Below are 20,483 nucleotides of genomic sequence, written 5' to 3' on the forward strand. Positions count from 1 at the left end.
GGATTGTTGCTGACAGACTTGGAGGTTCCTAGCTCACATCCTGACAGGTGAACAGGACATGTGGGAGATCCTCTGGATGCTATGTCAGAGGACAAATGGGTACACTTTGCAATGCAAGGGCTTCCTTAAGGTTTGTCAACTGACTTATGGGTACTTTTGGGCCAGATCATGATAGAATGGCAACCTGGGCTGCATACCAGCTGGGATTGGGTTGAAGAAGTAAGTTCTGACACATTGGTTGATGAGAACCTGCTGGATTCTGTGATTGGTCTCATTTTGGATTTCTTCCACAGACATCCAGAAAAGCAGTGGAGCATCAGCATTATGCATCTTGAGGAAGTGTCTGAAGTATTCCAGATGGGTGGGGTTTTGCAGTGCTTCTGAAAGTGATCTGGAGAGAGAAAGGAAAGAACAGGTTGCTGAGGACATCTGCTCTTCCTCTCAAATCACATTTAATATACAATCATGCTCAAGTCTTAAGTTGCAAATGGTGGATAGGAAATGGGGACAAATAAGTAGAATTACATTTCTTTTCCATCCTTCCTCACTCTAGTACAGAGATGGCTGGTGGATCCATTATTGAGGTGGCAAATCTGCTAGGTTTTGATGCAAGAAGAACTCCCATGCAACTGAATTGCAGATGCAGATGAGGAATGCTGCCACCACAGCAACAGATCCACAGGTTGCTCCTGCTCCAGAATACCGACTCCTAAGACCAACAAGTGTCTTCTGTGTCATACTTAAGTCACTGAAAAGCTACAATTTCAGTAAAATCAAGGTCCTAATCCTTATGACAGTCGAAGTAATACAGCAGATAAGACTCTGGGGCTGACACCAGTGTGAGGTTAAAATACTCCATTCCTCTATGAAGCTTAGTGAGTGAGCTTGAGGCAGACAGAATTGTTCTGCCTAGTTAGCCTCACACAGTAGAATGGTATACACTTGTCCCTCTTTTTTTGTGGACTTGGAGTCTGCAGTCTTGCTCTTCACGGGAGGGACAAAATGACAGTGCGGTCTGCGTACGTGCCGTTATTTTCAATGAGACTCAAATATTTGTGAATCACTGTTTTCATGAAAGGGACTGGAACAGATCCCGCAAATTGGGAGGGGCTACTATAATTTCCATGTACAGTGCTCTGAACTCTCTGGAAGATTTGAAAGAAAGACACTGGCAAAATAAGAATTTCTTTAAAAGGTGTAGGAACCATATTCAGTGGTAGCTGCGCTGGCCATGCATTAAAATACAACAAAATTCAAAATCCACAAAACAGCTATACCCTTATTGGAACAACTACAATGCACAAAATACAAGATGCAAGCTTTCCAAGCTACACTGACTTCTTCATCAGGCAAAGATGTTAAAAATCATAAAGGAGAAAAAAAGCGATTATGTTAGAGTCATAGACCTACGCAGGCAGCAGGCATTTTCCTCCTTGACTCTTATGGGGAAATTGAGGCTAAATGGCAGTAAAAACTAGGTAGTAACATTTCACTGCCTTCTATCCCCAGTACCTTCACAGCCAACAAATTTCAGAGGAAGGAACTGGCAAAACCTCTGAGTATTCCTTGCCTAAAAAATCCTATGAAGTTCATGGGATCGCCATAAGTCAACAGGCACATAAGCACATAAACACACACGCACACAAACACATATATAAATTGAAGAAATATTCCCATTTTACATGTTGTAGAGGCATTCTATGATCTACATGGCTATATCCAGGTTTCTCCCTCTGTTCTTGCACACACACACACACACACACACGTCTCCTTTCATGTAAGCTACCTTATTATCTGTTAACCAGCTGTCCTCATTGCTTTGGACTAAATATTTCCAAAGGGTGCAAAAAAAAAACAACCCAACAAAACAACAACAACAAAAAAACCAACCCAAATACTGAAGCTTGCACTTTTGGCATGGTCATAAAGGATAACAAGATGAAATAGTAACATTTATATGACTTATTCTGAGCATCGCGATCTGCCTCCTTTGATGTAGAATAGAGGAAGATATTTGCTGGAGACACAGCCATTCGTTTTCCCAAAACATTGGAGGTGATATGATGAAAGGCAGGGAAAGCACAGCACACCTTCTTCATATATTCTATTTACATCCGCTCTAAACAGGCTTGCAAGAGGTGCTATACATAGTATGCAGTCATATGTTTGTTGATGCAGAAGGCCATTTAATAGACCTCACTTCTGGAAGTGGTGTATAGGACTGCAGCCCTAAATTTAAATCCAGTGACTAGTCCCAGCTAGAGAAGACTCGTGGAATCAATTGCTGAGTGGCACATTGACACTTAGGAAAATCACATTCCTTCAGTGAGCCCAGCCCAGTAGTCACTAACATTTGGATTTAGTCCTTAAAACCTTTTCTATGAGACAAGGTGGCATGATGATTCTGCAGAACACTGACAACAACAATTAAATGGGAGATCTTGGCAAAGTTACATTTTGGGACAAGGTGTGGTAGTTGTTTCATTAAAATGTAGCTTTTACAAACACTTATATAATACCTCACCTTTTCAGCTGTCTGAAAAATGCTCTGTTCTTGCCTTACAAATGCCCTGTGGCACTGGTAGCACAGGATGGTCCATCAGGGAGGGCAGGACTAGATGTGATATCAGTGGTATGAATGCAATCAATGTGCAGAGCTTTTCTTTGGGGTGGGGGGTGGGGAGGGAATGCCTATAGCAGCCATCCTAACAAAAATCTCCACCCTGAAGCTGCTCTTCACATTTTAACAAAAATCCACCAAGCAGTGATACCTTTATTTGCCAACCAAAATGCACAATAGAAAGAGAGTTACATTTCCTCAGGTGTGTTCAAACTTTCCTGCAGCTCCTATTTACTGAACAAACAGGAAAGTTTGAATTGCATTCAGACACTTCTCATCACAGTTAGTATGTCTTTGAGTGCTGGAATAAACAACGGAACATCTTCCCTGCGGTATCCCCATGCAATACCTGGGCTTTGTCAGGGGCTTTCTTGAAACAGGCCCTTTCCTCATGAATGACAAGCTTGATCTGCTCCAGCGGAGGCTCCTTCTTGCAGTCATTGGCCGAATTAAAACTCCTGCAGGGGACATGAAACAATATCCCCAGGTGAATACAAATCTTGTCATACATAACTAGATCTGGGAGGCCCTCTATTAGGAGCAAGCAATGCTCAGAAAGTTTAAAGCTAAGGTTGCTTTCTAAGTCATCATCATACCAATGACCTTCCAAGATTTCATGGGTTTAGTACAGAATGATTTCATTTGTATGTAAGAAACTTGGTTTCCTCTCCCCTATTGCTTTTCCTTCTCAGGCAAAGCTAGACATTTCTACTACCACTCTGTAACCTTCTGTATTTCAATCTCTGGTTTAGCTTAGTCCCTATCTGTCTGAAACCAGATTAACTTTACCCTGGTTCCAAAGCCCCAGGGACTCACCTGATTTTTGGCATTTTTTGCAGTAGGCCCTGAAGTTCTCACTAAGAAGTTCCACAGCCATTTTGGGATTCAACTGAGCCAGCTTCTCAAATGGCATGCTGCTGTAATCTGTTGTTAAGAGAGCAAAGGGGAAGCATAGACATTACTAACACCACTTGGCGGCCTAACCAGTCTCCTATATGAATGTTTGTGTATTTAAGACCTGGTATGCAACAGAGTGGGAGCCACTATGGTGTAGTGGTGTGAGCATTGACCTATTACTCTGGAGGTGAGGGTTCAATTCCCCACTTGGCCATGAAACCTACTGGGTGACTCTGGGCAGGTCACATGCTCTCGCCCTCAGGGGAAGGCAATAGCAAACCTCCTCTGAACAAATCTTGCCAAGAAAATTCCATGACAGGGTTATCATAAGTTTGAAATCACTTGAATGCATACAACAACGAATAACAATGGGTCAGAGTATAATGTACAGATATTTCTTCAGTTCAATGAAGGAGCCCACTTGTGAATGCATTAGCATTGGCCCAAAGGAATTTTGTTCAAGGCACCTAAGCCAGGGTCAAAATCTCATGCCTTTTAGTTAAAAATATACCCTCCAGTATGAAAGAGGTACACCCTGGTCTTCTTGAAATCTCCCTGGTTTGTATCTCTTTGGTTTGCATCCAACCAAAAAAAAAAAAAAAGATAGTTGTACTTAGGCTCCAATGAAATTAGTATGAAAAGCTAGTCACAGCTAATTCTGTGGACAGGTTTCAGTATGAATTTAGAATGACTAATTTAGTCTGGAACCGCTAGCAGCCCCTATTCTCATACCAAGGATCACTTGGTAGTGTATGTATACACTTGCACAGATCTACTTGAAACATCAATAAAGGCACTCTGTTTTCTGTGTTCCATGGATTGGGAACCTTTGGTCTTCCAGATGTTTTGAACTCCCAAAAGCTCCAATCAGCAACACCAATGGTAGGCAACTACCACCAATGGTAGGATATTGAAGCCTAAGAAATCTAAAGGACTAAAGGTTTCTCATATCTGTTGTATGTCTCATTAATTGTGTTGTAATGATAAGAACCTGGCCCTGGGATTTGCAAGATGTAGGTTCTAGTTCCCACTGAGTTATGAAACCCATTGGATGATGTTGGGCCAGTCACATTTTCACGCTGATCTAACCAGAGTTTGGAAAGTTTGGGGATTTGGGGGCTACAGGTCTCAGAATGCCTTGGCCAACATTAGCCACTGGCCATTTTTCTGAGGATGCTGAAAATGCAGTCCAAAAACCAACTCTACCAAGTTCTGGAACAACTTTGCAGGGTTGTTATGGAAAGGAAGAGAATCATATATACTCATCTTGAGCTCATCTAAGGAAAGACGAGAAATCAGTGTAATAAATCAAAACAAATCATAGTTTTGGGGCTGTATGCACACATATTTTAAACAGAGCAGTGTTGCCAAGCTACAATTGCTAGGATAGTTTTAGGGTAGAAGATGTGGCAGCATATAGTAATACAGATCTACACAGGAACAGGCATAAATATACACACACACACACACACACATATACACAGAGTCATTACAGTATAAGGATGTGCTCTAGGTAGCCATCACTGTCAAAGCTTTCAGTCCCAGCTAACCCAGCTCCTGACTGAACCATGAAGATGACCCTTATTTTTACCTATCTGTCGCACAACAGGCTCCATTTCCATGAAGACAGAGCCCCCCCTGGTCAGGTCTTGAGTGCCCAGCAGTTGCCAGTGCCGTCCACTAAGCAGGTCAAAATCTCTCATGCCAGCCAAGGCCTGGCTCAGATGCATCGATTCAATGGTCCTTTTGACCAGTCTGAGGCTCTCATCATGTTTGTAAGGCTGTTCTTCAGGTTTCTTTTCCTTCCCACTCTGCAATGACAGGTGCGTAGAGATATTTGAAAAAGGTTTCTCCAGTCTGGCACCCTCTAAATGTTTTGGACTACAACTCCCATCATTCCCAGCCATCATGGGAACATCTAGTGGGACCCAGGTTGGAGAAGACTGTTAAAAACCACCATACATTTTAAATGTGCACTGTACTCTAAACTAGGAAAAATAAGTTTCTTTGAGATTTCGTCCCTCCCCATGTTCAATCCCTTCCCCATGTATAAAGAGAAATGTCTGACATGACTCCCTGGGCAAGCCCTCAGAAGTTCAGGGATATTAGGTGAGCTTCACATGGGCTCTTAGTAACTAGTGCCACCCTTACCACATAAAACAAAAACATTTTGTCATCATGTTGGAGGAACTCCTCATAGAGAAAGCTGAGTATCTGAAAGGAAAGCAAGAAAACTGCTGTAAGTAAATGTTTTTCTCCTTTAAGCCCTTTAAATAAACTGACTATCGTGAATTAAAAATGAAAAGTTTTTCTAAGTCAGACAGTAGCCATCATACACACCATTATAGGAGCAACAGGCCAGAAGGACTTGAAGAAGACATCAGAAGGGTAATACGGCTTTACCAATGGGCAACAGAGCCAACTTCCTAGCTTGAAAGCCTATGAAAGTGTGATACTGGTGGCAGAACAAACCTGAATGTGCATGGACACTCGTTCTGGGCTGATCATTCAGTCAATCAATCAATCAATCAATCACTTTCTCTATATTCCGCCTTTCTCCTCAAAGTGGGACAAAATGTTGCTTACAGTATAAAAGTAAAACCACATAATTGCTAAATCATATAGAAGTTAAGAATAAAACAATATTCAACTGTCTATAGAGTTAAAACTATTACTGTTGTTGTTATGTGCCTTCCAGTTGTTGCCCACCTAAGGGCAACCTAAGGTGACTGTATCACATGGTTTTCTTTGTAAAATTTGTTCAGAGGGCGTTTGCCTTTGCCTTCCTCTGGGGTTGAGAGAGTGTGATTTGCCTAAGGTCACTCACTGGGCTCCCATGGCCAAGCAGTGATTTGAATCCTGATCTCCAGGGTCCTGGTCCAATGCTCAAGCCACTATACAACACTGGCTCCATTTATATTGTTACAACCATGTGGGAGTATGTGTCTTCAAGAAAGGTTTGATATTAGGAAGGAGGAGGAGGAGGAGGAGGAGGAGGAGGAGGAGGAGGAGGAGGAGGAGGAGGTATATTGGTACACAGGCCATATTGTGTGAAATTCCAAGGATGTATCTTGTTGTCAAATTGTCACAAAGAGAAAGTAAGATTTCCCACCTTACAGATTTCCTTCTGTGCCTTGAGTAGCCATGGTATAACGTGTCCAGAAGGCAGGAGATTCTGCAAACTATTGAGAGTTGATAGCTTCAAAGGAAGGTGCCAGTTGTTGCTCTGTGTCAGATAAAGCTCACATATCCTTTCTCCCATTACGTGGCGCAGAAGGATGTTCCCTTCACCAAGGGAGCACAACATCATGCGCAGGAAGTCCTCCAGATCATGCCACAGATCAAGGAGATGCACCTCCATGGCATAATTCCGACACAGCAAAAACTCCCGGAAGGGACGTCCCGCACATTTGTCAGCAGTCAGCACCCAAGGAAGTAAGTCTAAGCACATGGGGGATTTCACCAGAGTCTTCAAAGCAAGCATTGAGGGGAACTGGACCATAGGCGTAGAGGAGCGCAGATAACGCAGAGTGCCCTTCTCAGTGACCTCATCTGCCACAGGAGAGGAGAGAAACTGATCAGGACTGCTTTGGTTGCTTTTGAAGCTTGGTGACACATCAGAATTGTGCCCATCATTCAAATCCCTCATGTAACCTGCTTGGCAAGGACTTGGAGCTGGAGTGGCGGAACGCTTCCCAACGTGGCAGTGCTCCCGGTCCACTGGACTGCTTTTGTTTGACTTTTGCTTCCGGTGGCCCTTGCGTTTTCCTTTGCGGGAAAGACATCTGCCCCTGATGTGATCCCAGATCTTCTTCTTGCTTTTCAGACTGGAGTAGGATTTGGTGCTGTGGCTACTTGCTCTGATGTTCATTGTCAGTTGAGGAGACAGGGAATACCTCGGCAAGCCTGCCCTGTGTAATCGTTCCTGATACTCCCTGAGCAAGTGGAGGCATTTTGGCTCATTCTCCATGCTCCGCTTGCAGTGAATGTAGAAGTTGGGCAGCCAGTAACTTTCAATCTTGAACAGGGCCACTTTCTGCATCTCACTCAGGATCTCCCTCCGGGTGCGGGCATGTTGAGGGTGATGGGGAGACATTTTCAGAAGTGATTCTGTGAACAACATAAAGAATGAAGCAGAGAGGGCTTAAGCATTCACAGAATTATGGAAGGAACAAAGTATTGTTTCTGCTGACTGGTCAAGGATCCTTTTTATTAATGATGGACAATTGGGAAACAATTTTCTGCCCCTGGGACTCTTTAAAGGGTCTACATGCATAGTCATAAAACAAAGACCAGGAGACACTGGAAGCCCCACTTTCAAAAACAGATATTTTAAATGTTAAATACTGCAAATGTCCCCACAGACTCTACTCAACAACATGTTTTGAGCCTCTTTGAATCTACATAGTTTATTATTGATTCAAGTCAGCATATGGCATACCACACTTGTGATTTTAGTCCAGCTCTGATTAGATCTTACAAGCCTCCTTGCAAGGGTTGTCTTTAAGCATAAAATCAGTCCATAGGGACATGGCAATAATGTGTGCATGGGTGTCTCATTAGCTTGAAATCTAGTATTATATCAACTATACAGACTGGGAAGAGTTACAGCCCCACACTTTTTCTTTCAAAAATCTTCTCTGAATATGCATTTGCCCTTATCCAAAAAATATTTTTATCTACAGTCGTCCTTCCACATTTACGGCGTTGACTTTTGCAGATTTGATTATTCACAGATTTGATTAATATATTCTCTCCAGGAATCTTTAGCTCCTCCAGCATGACTCTATGGCCAGAATCCACCAGAGGTTGCACTGGAGGACCTAGAGATTCCTAGACAGAACACATCTCTAAGCATTTGTTGGTACTCCAGCACAATTCTGTGGTCAGCTTCCAGCAGAAATTGACCGTAGGGTTGTTCTGGAGGATCTGAAGATTCCTAGAGAGGTGTTTCTCAGTTTAAAAATAAATAGTGGGTTTTTTATTTGTGATTTTTCACTTTCACTGGGGCCCTGTGTCCCTAACCCCAGTGAATGTGGAGGGCTCATTGTATATTTGTCCTTATATATGTACAGATTTGAATATCGTGTCAATTCATTTGTGACATTTATTTATATTTTTAAAACTATCTTATCTCTACCTTATTTGCACATGCCCTTCTGCATTATCTCTGCTTTATGCAGTACAGTCCAAAGTAAGCTCCATTGGTTTCAATGGGAATTAGTCACAGGTAAAGTTCACTCTCCATCTTTCCTTTTGCTTTTGGTGAGGAAAAAATGAGGAGAGAGTCTGTTTTTCTTTCAGGGACTGATCAGGGTAAGGGAGCCTGGAGAAAAAATCAAGTTGCCAGAGAAGAAGGTGAAGGTGAGAGGCTTGTGGAGAAGGTGAGTGAGGTTCTTTGCCCCTTATTCACCCCTTGCACACTAGATGTGGGATGCAGTCATGATGAAGACCTCTGGTGGCGCAGTGGTTAAATGCCTGTACTGCAGCCATTCACTCGAAACCACAAGGTTGAGTTCAAGACCAGCAAAAGGGCCCAAGCTCGACTCAGGCTTGCATCCTTCCGAGGTCGCTAAAATGAGTACCCAGACTGTTGGGGGCAAATTAGCTTACTTCCTAATTAGCTTACTTGCTGTTCACCGCTATGATCTTTGGAATAGCGTTATATAAATAAAACAAATTATTATTATTATTATCATACCAGTAACCCACCCATTTGTCCTTGCTGTGGGACAAAATCCCTTCCCATTCCACCAGTCTGAGGCAATTACTATGTAGTGATTCATATGTGTATATCATTGTGGGCTAGAAAGGGTGAAAAAAGGTTGTTCTTGTGTGTGTGTATGTCAAGAGGAATAACAAAAACATCAACATGTATGTGTATTTTACCAACGCTTGTGTTGCAGAGGGTGACAACTATGGAACCCTCTTGCAAGTGTGTGGCCATCAAGACCTGGATCAGCGACACATAGAGATCCTGCTGGGACTCATCTGTTTCATCAATTCCAAGGATCCTTTCTGTAGCTAGCCAGAACTTGGTCAGTTCTTCCCCTGTAGATCAGACAAAAGGTTACAGCCAGTCATTTAAGCCAATACCACATTTGAAATTGCCTGCAAAATTTGGTACCTGGCACAGCACCTCAATTTCTGATTTTTTTTCATTTTTTAAATTTAAAAGTTTGATTGAATCTGATAGTTGTGAAAATGCATTTCAAAAAATAAGACTGGTAATAATTGGTAAAACAGCCATCTATCTAAAATACTGGTATTTTGTTGTTCTGTGCCTTCAAGTCATTTCCAACTTATGGGAACTCTAAGGTGAACCTATCATGGGGTTTATTGCCATCCTCTGAGGCTGAGAGAGTGTGGGTTCTCATGGTCATGCTGGGATTCAAACCCTGTTCACCAGCGTTGTAATCGAACACTTAAACCACTTGCTCCATTTAGTCTATTTGATATAATAGAAACCATGTGGAATAGTTAGAATGCTGGGCTGAAACTTGGGAGATACAGATCAGGAAATGTACTTGGGCTCATCACTGTTTTTCTTAGCCTGACCTAGATTGTGAAGATGAAGATGAGGAGGAAGAGGGGAGGCATATGCACCCTTTTGAAGTCACTGAAGGAAAGGCAAAATAAATAGTTGACCCTTTTTATACACAGATTTTTTATACACGGATTCAAGAATCCACGGTTTCAAAATGTTCAAAAAAAGTGTAAATTTCAAATATCAAACCTTGATTTTCCATTTTTTATAAGGGACACCATTTTGCTATGTCATTATATTTAATGGGACTTGAGCATCCACGGATTTTGTTATCCACGGGGGATCTTGGAACCAAACCCCAGCGTATAACAAGAGTCCACAGTATAACTGACAAATAATGCAAATACTTCTACTAATGACAGTAAATTGGGACCTTCTGTCAAAGCATATACTCCACCCATTGAGCTTTGGTTCTTTTGGTGAAAGAGAATTGCTCTTCAGCCTCGATTGCCTATTTCTCTACCTATATGATTTCTGACTCTGTTGCACTTCCTACCTTCTTACCTGCCATCCCTTGCATGAAGGAGCGGAAGCGCCACATTCCCCTGCTGCCACCAATACATTTCTCAAGAAGCCATTGATCAGCCCGTTTCCATCTGAGCATCTCCGCTGCAAAGAAAAGTCAGGAGTCAAATCCTCCATCCCAGAAGCTCTTTCAATAAGATAAGTCCCCAAAGTATCTGAAGTGCTAACATCAAGCATGAGAATGACTAGCCTCACATCATGTTGGAACCCAATCATTTCCCCTTTTGGGTAAATGTCAATTTGAAATGTAGTTAGCATAGTGTCCGTTGCATGTGTTTTTGCATGTAAAGATTTCTTTTAACATTTGAATTCATCTCTCACCAGCTTCTGGAGACCGGACGAAACTGATGAGCTCCTCGCAGAGAACATAGTGAAGGCACAAGTTAGTTTTGCAGAAGAAAGGCAGTCGATATTTTTCCATCCAGTTCAACAAGCCTTTGTATTTTGACACCTGTTTTGTTCCAAAAAGTGTGATGGCACATTAAAGAACAAGAATCAAAGATAAATAAAAAGCTCAGCAGCACATTGATAAAGTTCAATGCCCTGCTGCCCTGAATTTAGAGAACTACTTGATTTTTCATGGAGACAAGAAAACAGACAATGATGATATTTTCCTTGAATGTTACTGCCTGCAACAGGGACTAACTGTGCAGTCTAGATCAGTGGTGTAGAAGAGTCAGGATTCACAGGGTCAAAGCACTAGGGGCCCTTTTACACTACACAGTTACAGCACCGTGATTGCAATTTTACTTCAGTTGCAACATGCAGAGGAATTGTGTTAGTAGTTTAAAGAGGCACTAGAGCTCTCTGGCCAAAAATTCTAGATGCACCTCCCTAAACTAGGATAGATACATGGCAGTTAAAATTGAATCAAACTTGGTAGAGTAAAAAGAACCCTACAACCTTTTAATTAGAAGGGATCCCAAAGTCCCTTGCCTCCTTCCACAGGCTTCCCTGATTCCTCTGAGCTTCACTGCAACGCTCACAGTGCTTAGGGTACATAGGGTAATTCCAAGCAAAAATATATTGTTTGAGCTATCCTAGTAGTAATTGAAAGTATTTGGTCATGAATAGACAATGAAGACCCATTGGCTTTAAAAGAGGGAGATCAGTTCCTAGTGGAGTTAAAAACTGCTAGAACTCGTTTGTTGATATGAATCCTCAAAGCTGCCTCAGTTTTTGGACTCTACTTCGGGGTGTGGCTTTGGAAAGTGTCATGATGAATGTGTGTACTTCAGAATTAACCACTATACCAGTGATCTGGACTGCAAAATTCCTCAGCCACACAAATTCTTTGCCAAGGCAACTCAAGGGCAAAGACAAGCATTTCAAAAAGAGAGATGGAAGAGAGTGAATGACATTCGTGTGGGAAAAGAGAGGCTTGAGATCAGCTTAGAGCACTATCACTGGAAGTCCTTTCGCTTCTGGATCTCTTTGATATCTGAATCCTGGAGCAATCATTCTCACATAAATGTTAGTTTGCTTATCCTGCTGAGAGATAGGCAACCAAGAGCTGATTCCCACAAAAGTTTCAGTGATTGTCATTCAGCATGGACAAAGCAAGATGGCTGATGCTCACATTAACCCCTGATGTAAATGTAGGAATGCAAAGCTCATCTCCACTTGATGGGTATATCATGCTTGCTTTATGAGACATCAGCCTGCACCTAATAATCACCATGGGCCCAAATGGTTATCCATCAAGGATCACAAAAAGGCTAGATGATTTACCATGCTGAAGGTACCATGTTCTTTTTTCCAGGTACACTTTAAAGCTGGGAAACTTTGGTTTGTTGTGCAACTCCCAAAAGCCTCTGCAAAGTATGATAGCTGTGTCCAAGTTGGCAAGAGGACTATGGAAGTTGTATTCCAGGAATAAACTTTTCCAAGCTCAGAGGATATATTAATGAAGAGTTACAAATGAAACATCATGAGAAAGTCCAACCATCACCCTTCCCATTGATGAAACATAAACAGGAATTCATTTGGGGGAAGGGCACTACATAGTGAAGATTGATAATTGGAAGACAAACCTACAGATTACATTATCAAATTCAATCTTGAAAAACAAGCATAATTCTCAGTCAGTGAGGGGAAACGTATAGCTTCCACTTATGGTTGACCTACATCTTCCATCTACCTACATTACTGGCAATGCTGCCAAAGGTTTCTAAGAGCTGCACAACATTTGAAGGATCACATGCTCCACAATCATGTTGAAAGTAATCACCTTCATTTTGGTTTGACTTCAGGGAGACAGCTTACATGCTTTACATTTATTAGACATATGGTTGAATATTAACAGCAACAAACACTTCTTACTGAAACTCTGGCTGGGGACAGTTAACTGCGCTGTATTGTTAGGATATATTAGGAGTGATATTGTTGGTATTATCTAACACTGTACAAAAGTATGACAAGTTCTAGAAATTCTTGAAACTTACCAGGTTGCATGGTAACTCTGGCCAAAGATGCCACTGACGAATGCTGATGATGAAAATGGGTGTCTGACCAAATACCTGCATAGACAGAAAAACAAAGAGAGAACGGGTGAGAAAGAAGGCCTGATTAGAGATGGTGGCATTTAGGCCTAGGTCTAGGTTCTGTAGGGGTGTAGTTAAGCAACCGCATACATGAGCAGGCAGCAATGGCTGGAGACTGACAATCTTCCATGGTGTACACATACATTTCTTTTGTTCCACTTCTTCCTCTAATCAAACAACCTCTATGGGTTCTTAGCAATTCAAAAACATGTTTATCAGAGTGAAAAATAGAAAGAGAATACAGACCATATGGTTGTAAACTATCTTTACAATCAACAGCAAGTCACAGGGTGGGGGTGGTTGGGACTTTGTTTCTTGTTTAAGGACCAAACTATCTGCTGTCAGCCATGTCATTTACAACTGAGTGCCTTGTAAGTGCTGTGTATGAGGGGTGGGGAGTAAATAGAAGCTGTGTGTGGCTCTGGATCACAATCATTAGTAAGAAAGGAAGTCAATACTTTGATTTTACTGTAGTCAGCCCCTTGCCAACTGGTATTTGCATTGGGATGAAACTGACACGAATTGGGCTTTCCCTTGATGCAAATAGTACCTATGGGATGGGAGGAGGAAAGCCTTCTTTGTACTATCACAGGCCATGCTAGATGCCACTCCTGGCTGTGATTTAATTTTAAGCAATCATATACAGTATATGCTAATTATGTGAATAATATCATGTCTAGTTTTGTTCTAAGTGTGTGAGTGTTAATCAGTTTCCAAGGGCCAAAATCTGGGTATTCCATTTAGTGGTGGCTCAACAGGAAACTTCTTGTGCCAATAAGATCAAGGTTGCCTCTATCATACAAGAGATTGAGAATAAGTTTGTAGTGGTCATAACAGAATTTTTAATATGCACTTAAGCTTTTTAGGTAAATGCCAAAACACACACACACCAAAAAATAACGTCTCCACTCAGCAATGCAGAAAGACAAGCAAGGGTACATTATTATTAGAAAAAAGCACACTCACCAGTTTGATCCCTCCCCACCCCAGCCCCATGGGATCCCTGTCAAGAGAAGGACAAGGTGCTCACTTAAAATTCTTTCACTCACTACAACAATTCTTCACTCTTCGTTAAATGAAAGAGGGAGAGCCAGCCTGCTGTGTTTGGTATGAGTGTTGGAATAGGACTCTTGGAGAACAGTGTTCGAATCCCAACTCAGCCAAGGCAACCCACTGAGTGACCTTGAGTTGTCAGTCTCTTGCCCTTAGGGGAGGTCAGTGGGACACTTCTTCCAAATAAATCTTGCCCAATACCCCAATGATAGGGTTGCTGTAAGTCAGAGTGATTTGAAGGAAGGTATCACACACACACACACCCCAAAATGAAGAAAGTTATGTGGAGGAAAGTATTAAAATGTACTTGAGGGCACACAAAGTGGTGAGCAAGTAAGCATACTCTTTGCCTCTGTAGTATGGTTCTGCCAGTAACAACAGTTTTGTGAAAGGCCAGGACTAATCAGGTGCTAGTACTTTCAATGTCAATGTCAATACTTTCTGCCCTTAAGTTACCGATATCATACCATCAAGCCATGTATATACAATACTTCAAATTGTGGATAATACTTTGTACCTCAAACGAAGTTGGCTACAGTCCACAAAAGGTTATGCGATAATAAATGTGTTTGTCTTCATGGTGCCAAGATACTCTTTTTGTTGTTTTTGCTACAATGGCAAGTAATTCTAACCACAGAGAATAAACTGCAGGCCTACATACAGAGCCCCCACTCTTAATTTGTTTCTTGGTCACACTAGACTCTAAAACATGATTGGCAAGTGTGTAACTATCCAGGTGTTGCTGGACTAGAGTGCCCATGAGCCCTAGCCAGCATAATTAATGGCAAGGAATGCTGGAAGTCCTGATCCAATGACATCTGGAGGGTCACATTTACCCACTCATGTTCTAGAGTCTAATATCTTGCTGGAAAATGGTTTACATGCAGAATAAGATATTCTTTTCTTCCTGCAGAAGAAACCAGATGGCTGGTGCCAGAGCCACTTCTGATTTATCTGGCACCCCTGTTGTTTTGCATGACCACAGAGTGCATCATAGAAAGTGACAGAGAGAGCTCTGCTTTAATTGAAGATACACTGGCACTGTCCCTAAGATGTGACAGAACTCTGGACTAAGCCAGAATTGACGAAATGTATGTAATGATGGGAAATTCTTGCAAACTTTGTTGATAAAAAGCAGTACATACAAAGTGCCAATAAATCCTGCAAGCATAGTGCAAATAAGTGCTGGAGGGATGCTGTTAACAATGACTGCAGCAACATGGTTGAATCCAAAGCACGCATGTATTCTCCTTGGTCACAGTTAGGTATTTGGTCCCGATAATATACCTTTAATATTAACAGACTGAAAGGAAACAGTAGTCTTTTTAATCTTCTACTTCTTTCTATCTTTGTCCCATCCACTTGTTTAAAGAAATAACCTTGTTCCTCATGAAAGATCATATTGCCACCTGCACAAAATCCTGCTTCTTGCTGCACATTTCATTTTCCTATTGCACAAAGTGAGTTCAGCAACACATTAGAATCAGGTATAACATGGAAACTTACAGGAAGGTTCAGGAATGTGTTAAAGAAGTCAGTAAAGATTTCATTTTCTAGCAGAATTTTCAAATGCTGCCTGGAAATCAGCTCTGCAAAAGAGAGGAAAAGACTGGTTAAAAAACTGAAAATGCCAATTTTGCTGCCATATGCATTACTCCTACCTAGAGTAGACCCATGGTTATGAAGACTTATTAGGGACAATTACCTTAAATCCCAATGATTCTAATAAGATTATTCTTGACCCATGGGACTAATTTTGGATTTATTCTTTGGTTAATTTGCTTCTGTTCCATCATATATAAATCTGGACATCAGAGTATACATATGTGCTTCATTTACATGTACAACACATGCAAAGCTCCAGCTAACTTTGCTACTGCTATTTGACCTGCAGGGATATCCTACTGACCTATACCCTGGTATATTTCTTTAGCAGAGTACTTTGATGATATCTTGAATTTACAAGATGGTTAATACTTCCTATCTTCAAGCTTTGCATTAATCCTCCTGCATTAATCCCATTCCCATTTACTGTTTAATCCGACTCCTGATCCGGCTCTGCTCCGTGTCGGCAATTGTTTCCAAAAGGTCCCCAGTTCCCACTATAAAAGGGAGCTTTTTAATCCTGCTGTGAAACTGCTTTTTTTGGCAAGATTCTAATCCCCATTTGGGCCGCTCATCATGTCAATCGTCATGATGTCACAGCAGCCCGGACTGTGGGAAGGAAGGAAGGAAGGGTGGAGGAGGAAGAAGAGGACAGCAAAAGACAGCCTGGTGGAGTGGTTGGAGGAGTTCAGCTCTCTGCTGAGCCATGGAAACCCACTGCGTGGCCTTGGGTAAGTCACGCTCTCTCAGCTTCAGGGGAAGAAGACAAGGGCCTGCAACTTTCTCCCAGGCACATCCTCTTTTCCCAGGACACGTCCTCCATCTCATCCCGGGAAGCCTGAGGTCTGACCACGGAGATTGTCGGGGGAGTGGAGAAGAGGAGGAAGATGAGGATGAAGAGAAGGCTGGGGTCTGACCAGGGAGACTGTTGGGGGGAGTGGAGAAGAGGAAGAGGAGGATGATGAAGAAAGGCCTCAGGTGCAGCCAAGGAGACCAGAGGAGGGAGCAAGGCTGGGAAACACGTTTTTCTTTTTTTTAAAAAAATCACAGAATTGGTTGAATAGTTCAGCAGCTACTTGCCCTTGCAAGTAGTTGCTTTGCCAATCTATCAATTTTGCAATTAATTTTATTTTTTAATAATAATAATAATATATTTATTTATTTATATCCCGCTTCTTCCGTTTTGAGGATCAAGGCAGGTTACAGCAAAATTTATACAATATACAACAATAAAAACAACAAGCCCCACAAGACCCCAGCCCAACCCTCCCTCCCAAGTATAAAATTAAACAATAAAACATGGTTAAAAATACATAACAATACGACAAAATTAATAAACAAACCACGAATAAGAAAAATGCCCCAAAAGACAGCACTGTGTGTGTGTGTGTGTGATATCACTGGGGAGGGACTGCACACACCCCTCAATTCTGATCTGATGTTCCCACTGTTGGGAATTGCATCTGAACCAATTCTTCGCAAAAGAACCTCAAAATAACTGCTACTAAAAAACTCTGGGGTTTTTGTGTTTGCTCTGCTTTTTTTCCACTGGAATCAATGCAATGAGGATCAGAATCTATTTCCAGTGGGAACTAGGGGCATATAACTTGAATCAGGATTCAGAGCTTTTCGTAGTGGGAATGACCCCCTGGGTATCATTACAAGGACATGAAAACAATTGGGATTAGCTGATATGACCTCTTTACCCAGTCTCTGTCAGCAGTCTATCCACAATTTTCCAACCTAGCTATAGCTTTCAGGTTGTCCCTGGTGGCAACCTCATCTAAAAGTAATCCAACCCAGAGGTTACCAGGAGATAACCAACTCTGGCTAGATTACATTAACCATATTATTAGTAGTATTATCTCATTTCTTCCCCAAAACTGGAACTCCAAATGGCACACAAAATTAAAAAGAAATGCAGATAAAAAGATATACAGAAACATAAATAAAAACATATAAACTTATTGTTAAAATGCAATTAAATGATCTACAGAATGAACACCATTCAAAGCAAATCCATTTAACAGGCAAAAGATAAACATCAATAGAGAGGTATACTATTAAAGGACTTTGAGGTCAGTTCCTCAAAGCCTGTAAAAAACAAAAACAACCCAAAGCTTTCACTTGCTGACAGAAGGATAGCCTCCCTAGTGAGAAAATCCTAAGGACCAGGAGAAGTTCCAGTCTAATGTTCCCACCAGACATGCCCATGATAGGCTGCAGTCAGTGTATGAGCATCCATTGGCCCTTCATGCCCCACAAATCTTTCTCAGACTCAGCCCTGGGCCTCAAAGTTTAGTTGAAAGAGAAGCAGGAATGTTAGAACTGTTTCCAAAAACTATTATCCAGGCATGGGCATTGGCAAGTCACAGGAAGGAAATAAGTTCCATAACTGAAAGGCACCTGTTGAGATGTGCTTGTACCATGCTTGGATCTTAGAGTAGGAAAATTAGTGTGGCCGACTATATAATGTTAGTGATGGTTTGACTGTGGAAATCTGAGTTTCCATTCCATTAGGTTCTCTGAATGACCCTGGGAATGTCATGGCTATCTCTTAAGCCTAACCTACCTCACAAAAATGTTGTGTGGATAAATGGGAATGTCTTGAGTGCACCACCCACCCTGAGGTTCTCAATGGAAGATTGAGATAGAAAGAGAGAATGAAATGCTATACAAAACTCACTAGTTCGGTTCATGTTGAGGTTGTGGTTAGAATGCCCAAGAGGGTGGCCTTCCAAGGCAGTTTTACAGTGAACGCTCCGTTCCGTTACAATGCATCAAAAGAACAGCCATTGCTCCAGCAAGTTCCACATTCTACCAAGGCAGCACATATCAAATCACAATTTCTATATCTTTTTCATACCACATGTATCTCGTCTGAGCAATGCATCGTTCTCTGCATTTCTTCCTCCTAATATTCAAAGTTACAAATTGCCCTGGAATATTAGGACTGTTTAGGAACCTGGGTGGCACCACGCTCAAGCATCAGATTGGATTGGTGGGTTTTGCTTAGTAGAAGAATCATTGTAGTTCTCCCCCCAAACAGAAAAATAGTGTTATCAGGAAGGTAGCTAGGCAAAGTTCTCCTTTATTTACAGAAGCTGTGGGTTGGGTGTTTGTGTGTGGATGTACGTATTTAGGAATGTCTAAACATGCAAATCACCTTTTCCCCTTGCCCCTTGGAATGTGCAGTCCTTTGATTTTGGCTAAGTGTATAAAGTGGCCCTAAAGAACAGAGTCTGGGAGTAACAAGTTACAGATGATGTTACCTGTATCCAGTTGGGTGTTGTTGTTTTTTTTTTTTTGGGGGGGGGGAGATTGTTGTTGTTGCTAACTGGCTTTGAGTCAACCCCAACTCTTGGAGATCTGGTGACTGAGACATCTCCAAAACAGCTTGTTCTCCACTGCTTTGCTTAGGTCTTGCAGGCTCAGGCTCATGGCTTCCCTGCTCAATTCTAGCCATCTGGTGTGTGGTCTTTCTTTCTTTCTACTGCCTCTACCTTTCCCAGCATCACTGTATTTTCTAATGAATCATGTCTTCTCATTCTGTGGCCGAAGCACAACAATCTCAGTTTAGTCACCTAGGCTTCCAGGGAGAGTTCAGGCTTGATCTGTTCTAGGGCCCATTTGTCTGCTTGGCCACCCACATTACCTTCAGCACTCTTCCCCAGTACTCCATCTCAAATAAGTTGATTTTCTTCCTATCCACTTTTTTCAAAGTCCAGCTCTCACATCCATATATGGTGATGGGGAATACAATGGCTTGGAGGATTCTCACTTCAGCGTTCACAGTTATATCTCTGCACTTTAGGATCTTGTCCCATTCTTTCATTGCTACCCTTACCATTCCTGATTTCTTGACAGCATTCTTGGTTCTGGTATGAAAACTCTTTGACTATTTCAATTTTCTCACCATCTAGGAGAAAAGAAGGTGTGCTGAGATTACAGTTTTTAAAAAAATGAAATCATGATTAAAACTATGCTTTCATCAGTGTAACAAGTAACAGTTTTTAGTTACCTTCAAAAAGTTAATTTTAAAGGGCACTTTTGTTGGGAATTTAACAAGAATTAGATATCTTTAACCAGGGTTCTAATTTATCATGCAAGGAACTTCCCATAAGTAGAAAGGACTCTCAGCCGGAGACATTTGTTTCAAACTTGTAGAGGATTTAAACGCTGGCAAGGGATATGGACTGAGCTAACACACTCATCCCTCTTCTCTCCCCTTGTGTGATTAATATGAAGAAACCTGGCTCATGCCTTTGATACAAGACAGGCCCTACTCTTAGGCAGTGGAAGGCAATTACCTCAAGAGGAGGAACCTGGGACACAGCAATGGTGGCCTTCTGGCCATTCCCTTCTATTGGATGATAGGGTTTACCGACACAGCTTTTAGTCGTGCTGCCACTGTCAAACTTGATATAAATATCAACCACCAATGCAGTTTACGTACTTCTGTATGCAGAACAGGGGAGGCGAGAACACCATTTTAGCCATTTGTTTTGTCTGGCAACATGCCAAGGGCTACACCCTGGTAACATCTAACTTGGTCCATAGTCATCATGTCCAAAATATCTGTCCCAGATATTTTGTTGCATCCAGTCATCTTATTGATTCTTAACCAGTGTTTTATAGAGCCATGATTGTTATCTTCACCAATATCACTTTGAAATCAATCAGCGCCCTTTTT

At 41.7% G+C, this 20,483-nt stretch overlaps 1 protein-coding gene across 1 annotated transcript in view; it reads right to left on the reverse strand.

The window, feature by feature from the left end:
* RGSL1 (regulator of G protein signaling like 1) overlaps nt 1-18,683 on the reverse strand; it is a 41,716-nt gene extending 23,033 nt beyond the window's left edge. The window contains exons 1-13 of the mRNA XM_089518318.1: nt 18,657-18,683; nt 16,571-16,715; nt 15,692-15,846; nt 13,034-13,108; nt 10,911-11,040; nt 10,569-10,673; nt 9,407-9,568; nt 6,630-7,627; nt 5,669-5,731; nt 5,109-5,328; nt 3,437-3,544; nt 2,970-3,078; nt 198-391 (exon numbers count right to left, since the gene is read on the reverse strand). Coding sequence (XP_089374444.1) covers nt 198-391; nt 2,970-3,078; nt 3,437-3,544; nt 5,109-5,328; nt 5,669-5,731; nt 6,630-7,627; nt 9,407-9,568; nt 10,569-10,673; nt 10,911-11,040; nt 13,034-13,108; nt 15,692-15,846; nt 16,571-16,715; nt 18,657-18,683 — 2,491 coding nt within the window. The remainder of the gene's footprint in view (nt 1-197; nt 392-2,969; nt 3,079-3,436; nt 3,545-5,108; nt 5,329-5,668; nt 5,732-6,629; nt 7,628-9,406; nt 9,569-10,568; nt 10,674-10,910; nt 11,041-13,033; nt 13,109-15,691; nt 15,847-16,570; nt 16,716-18,656) is intronic.
* Nucleotides 18,684-20,483: the final 1,800 nt, after the last annotated feature.

The sequence above is a fragment of the Sceloporus occidentalis genome, unplaced genomic scaffold (genome assembly GCF_023333645.1).
Source record: "Sceloporus occidentalis isolate IW3139 unplaced genomic scaffold, rSceOcc1.0.p SCAF_3, whole genome shotgun sequence".
NCBI lineage: Eukaryota > Metazoa > Chordata > Lepidosauria > Squamata > Phrynosomatidae > Sceloporus > Sceloporus occidentalis.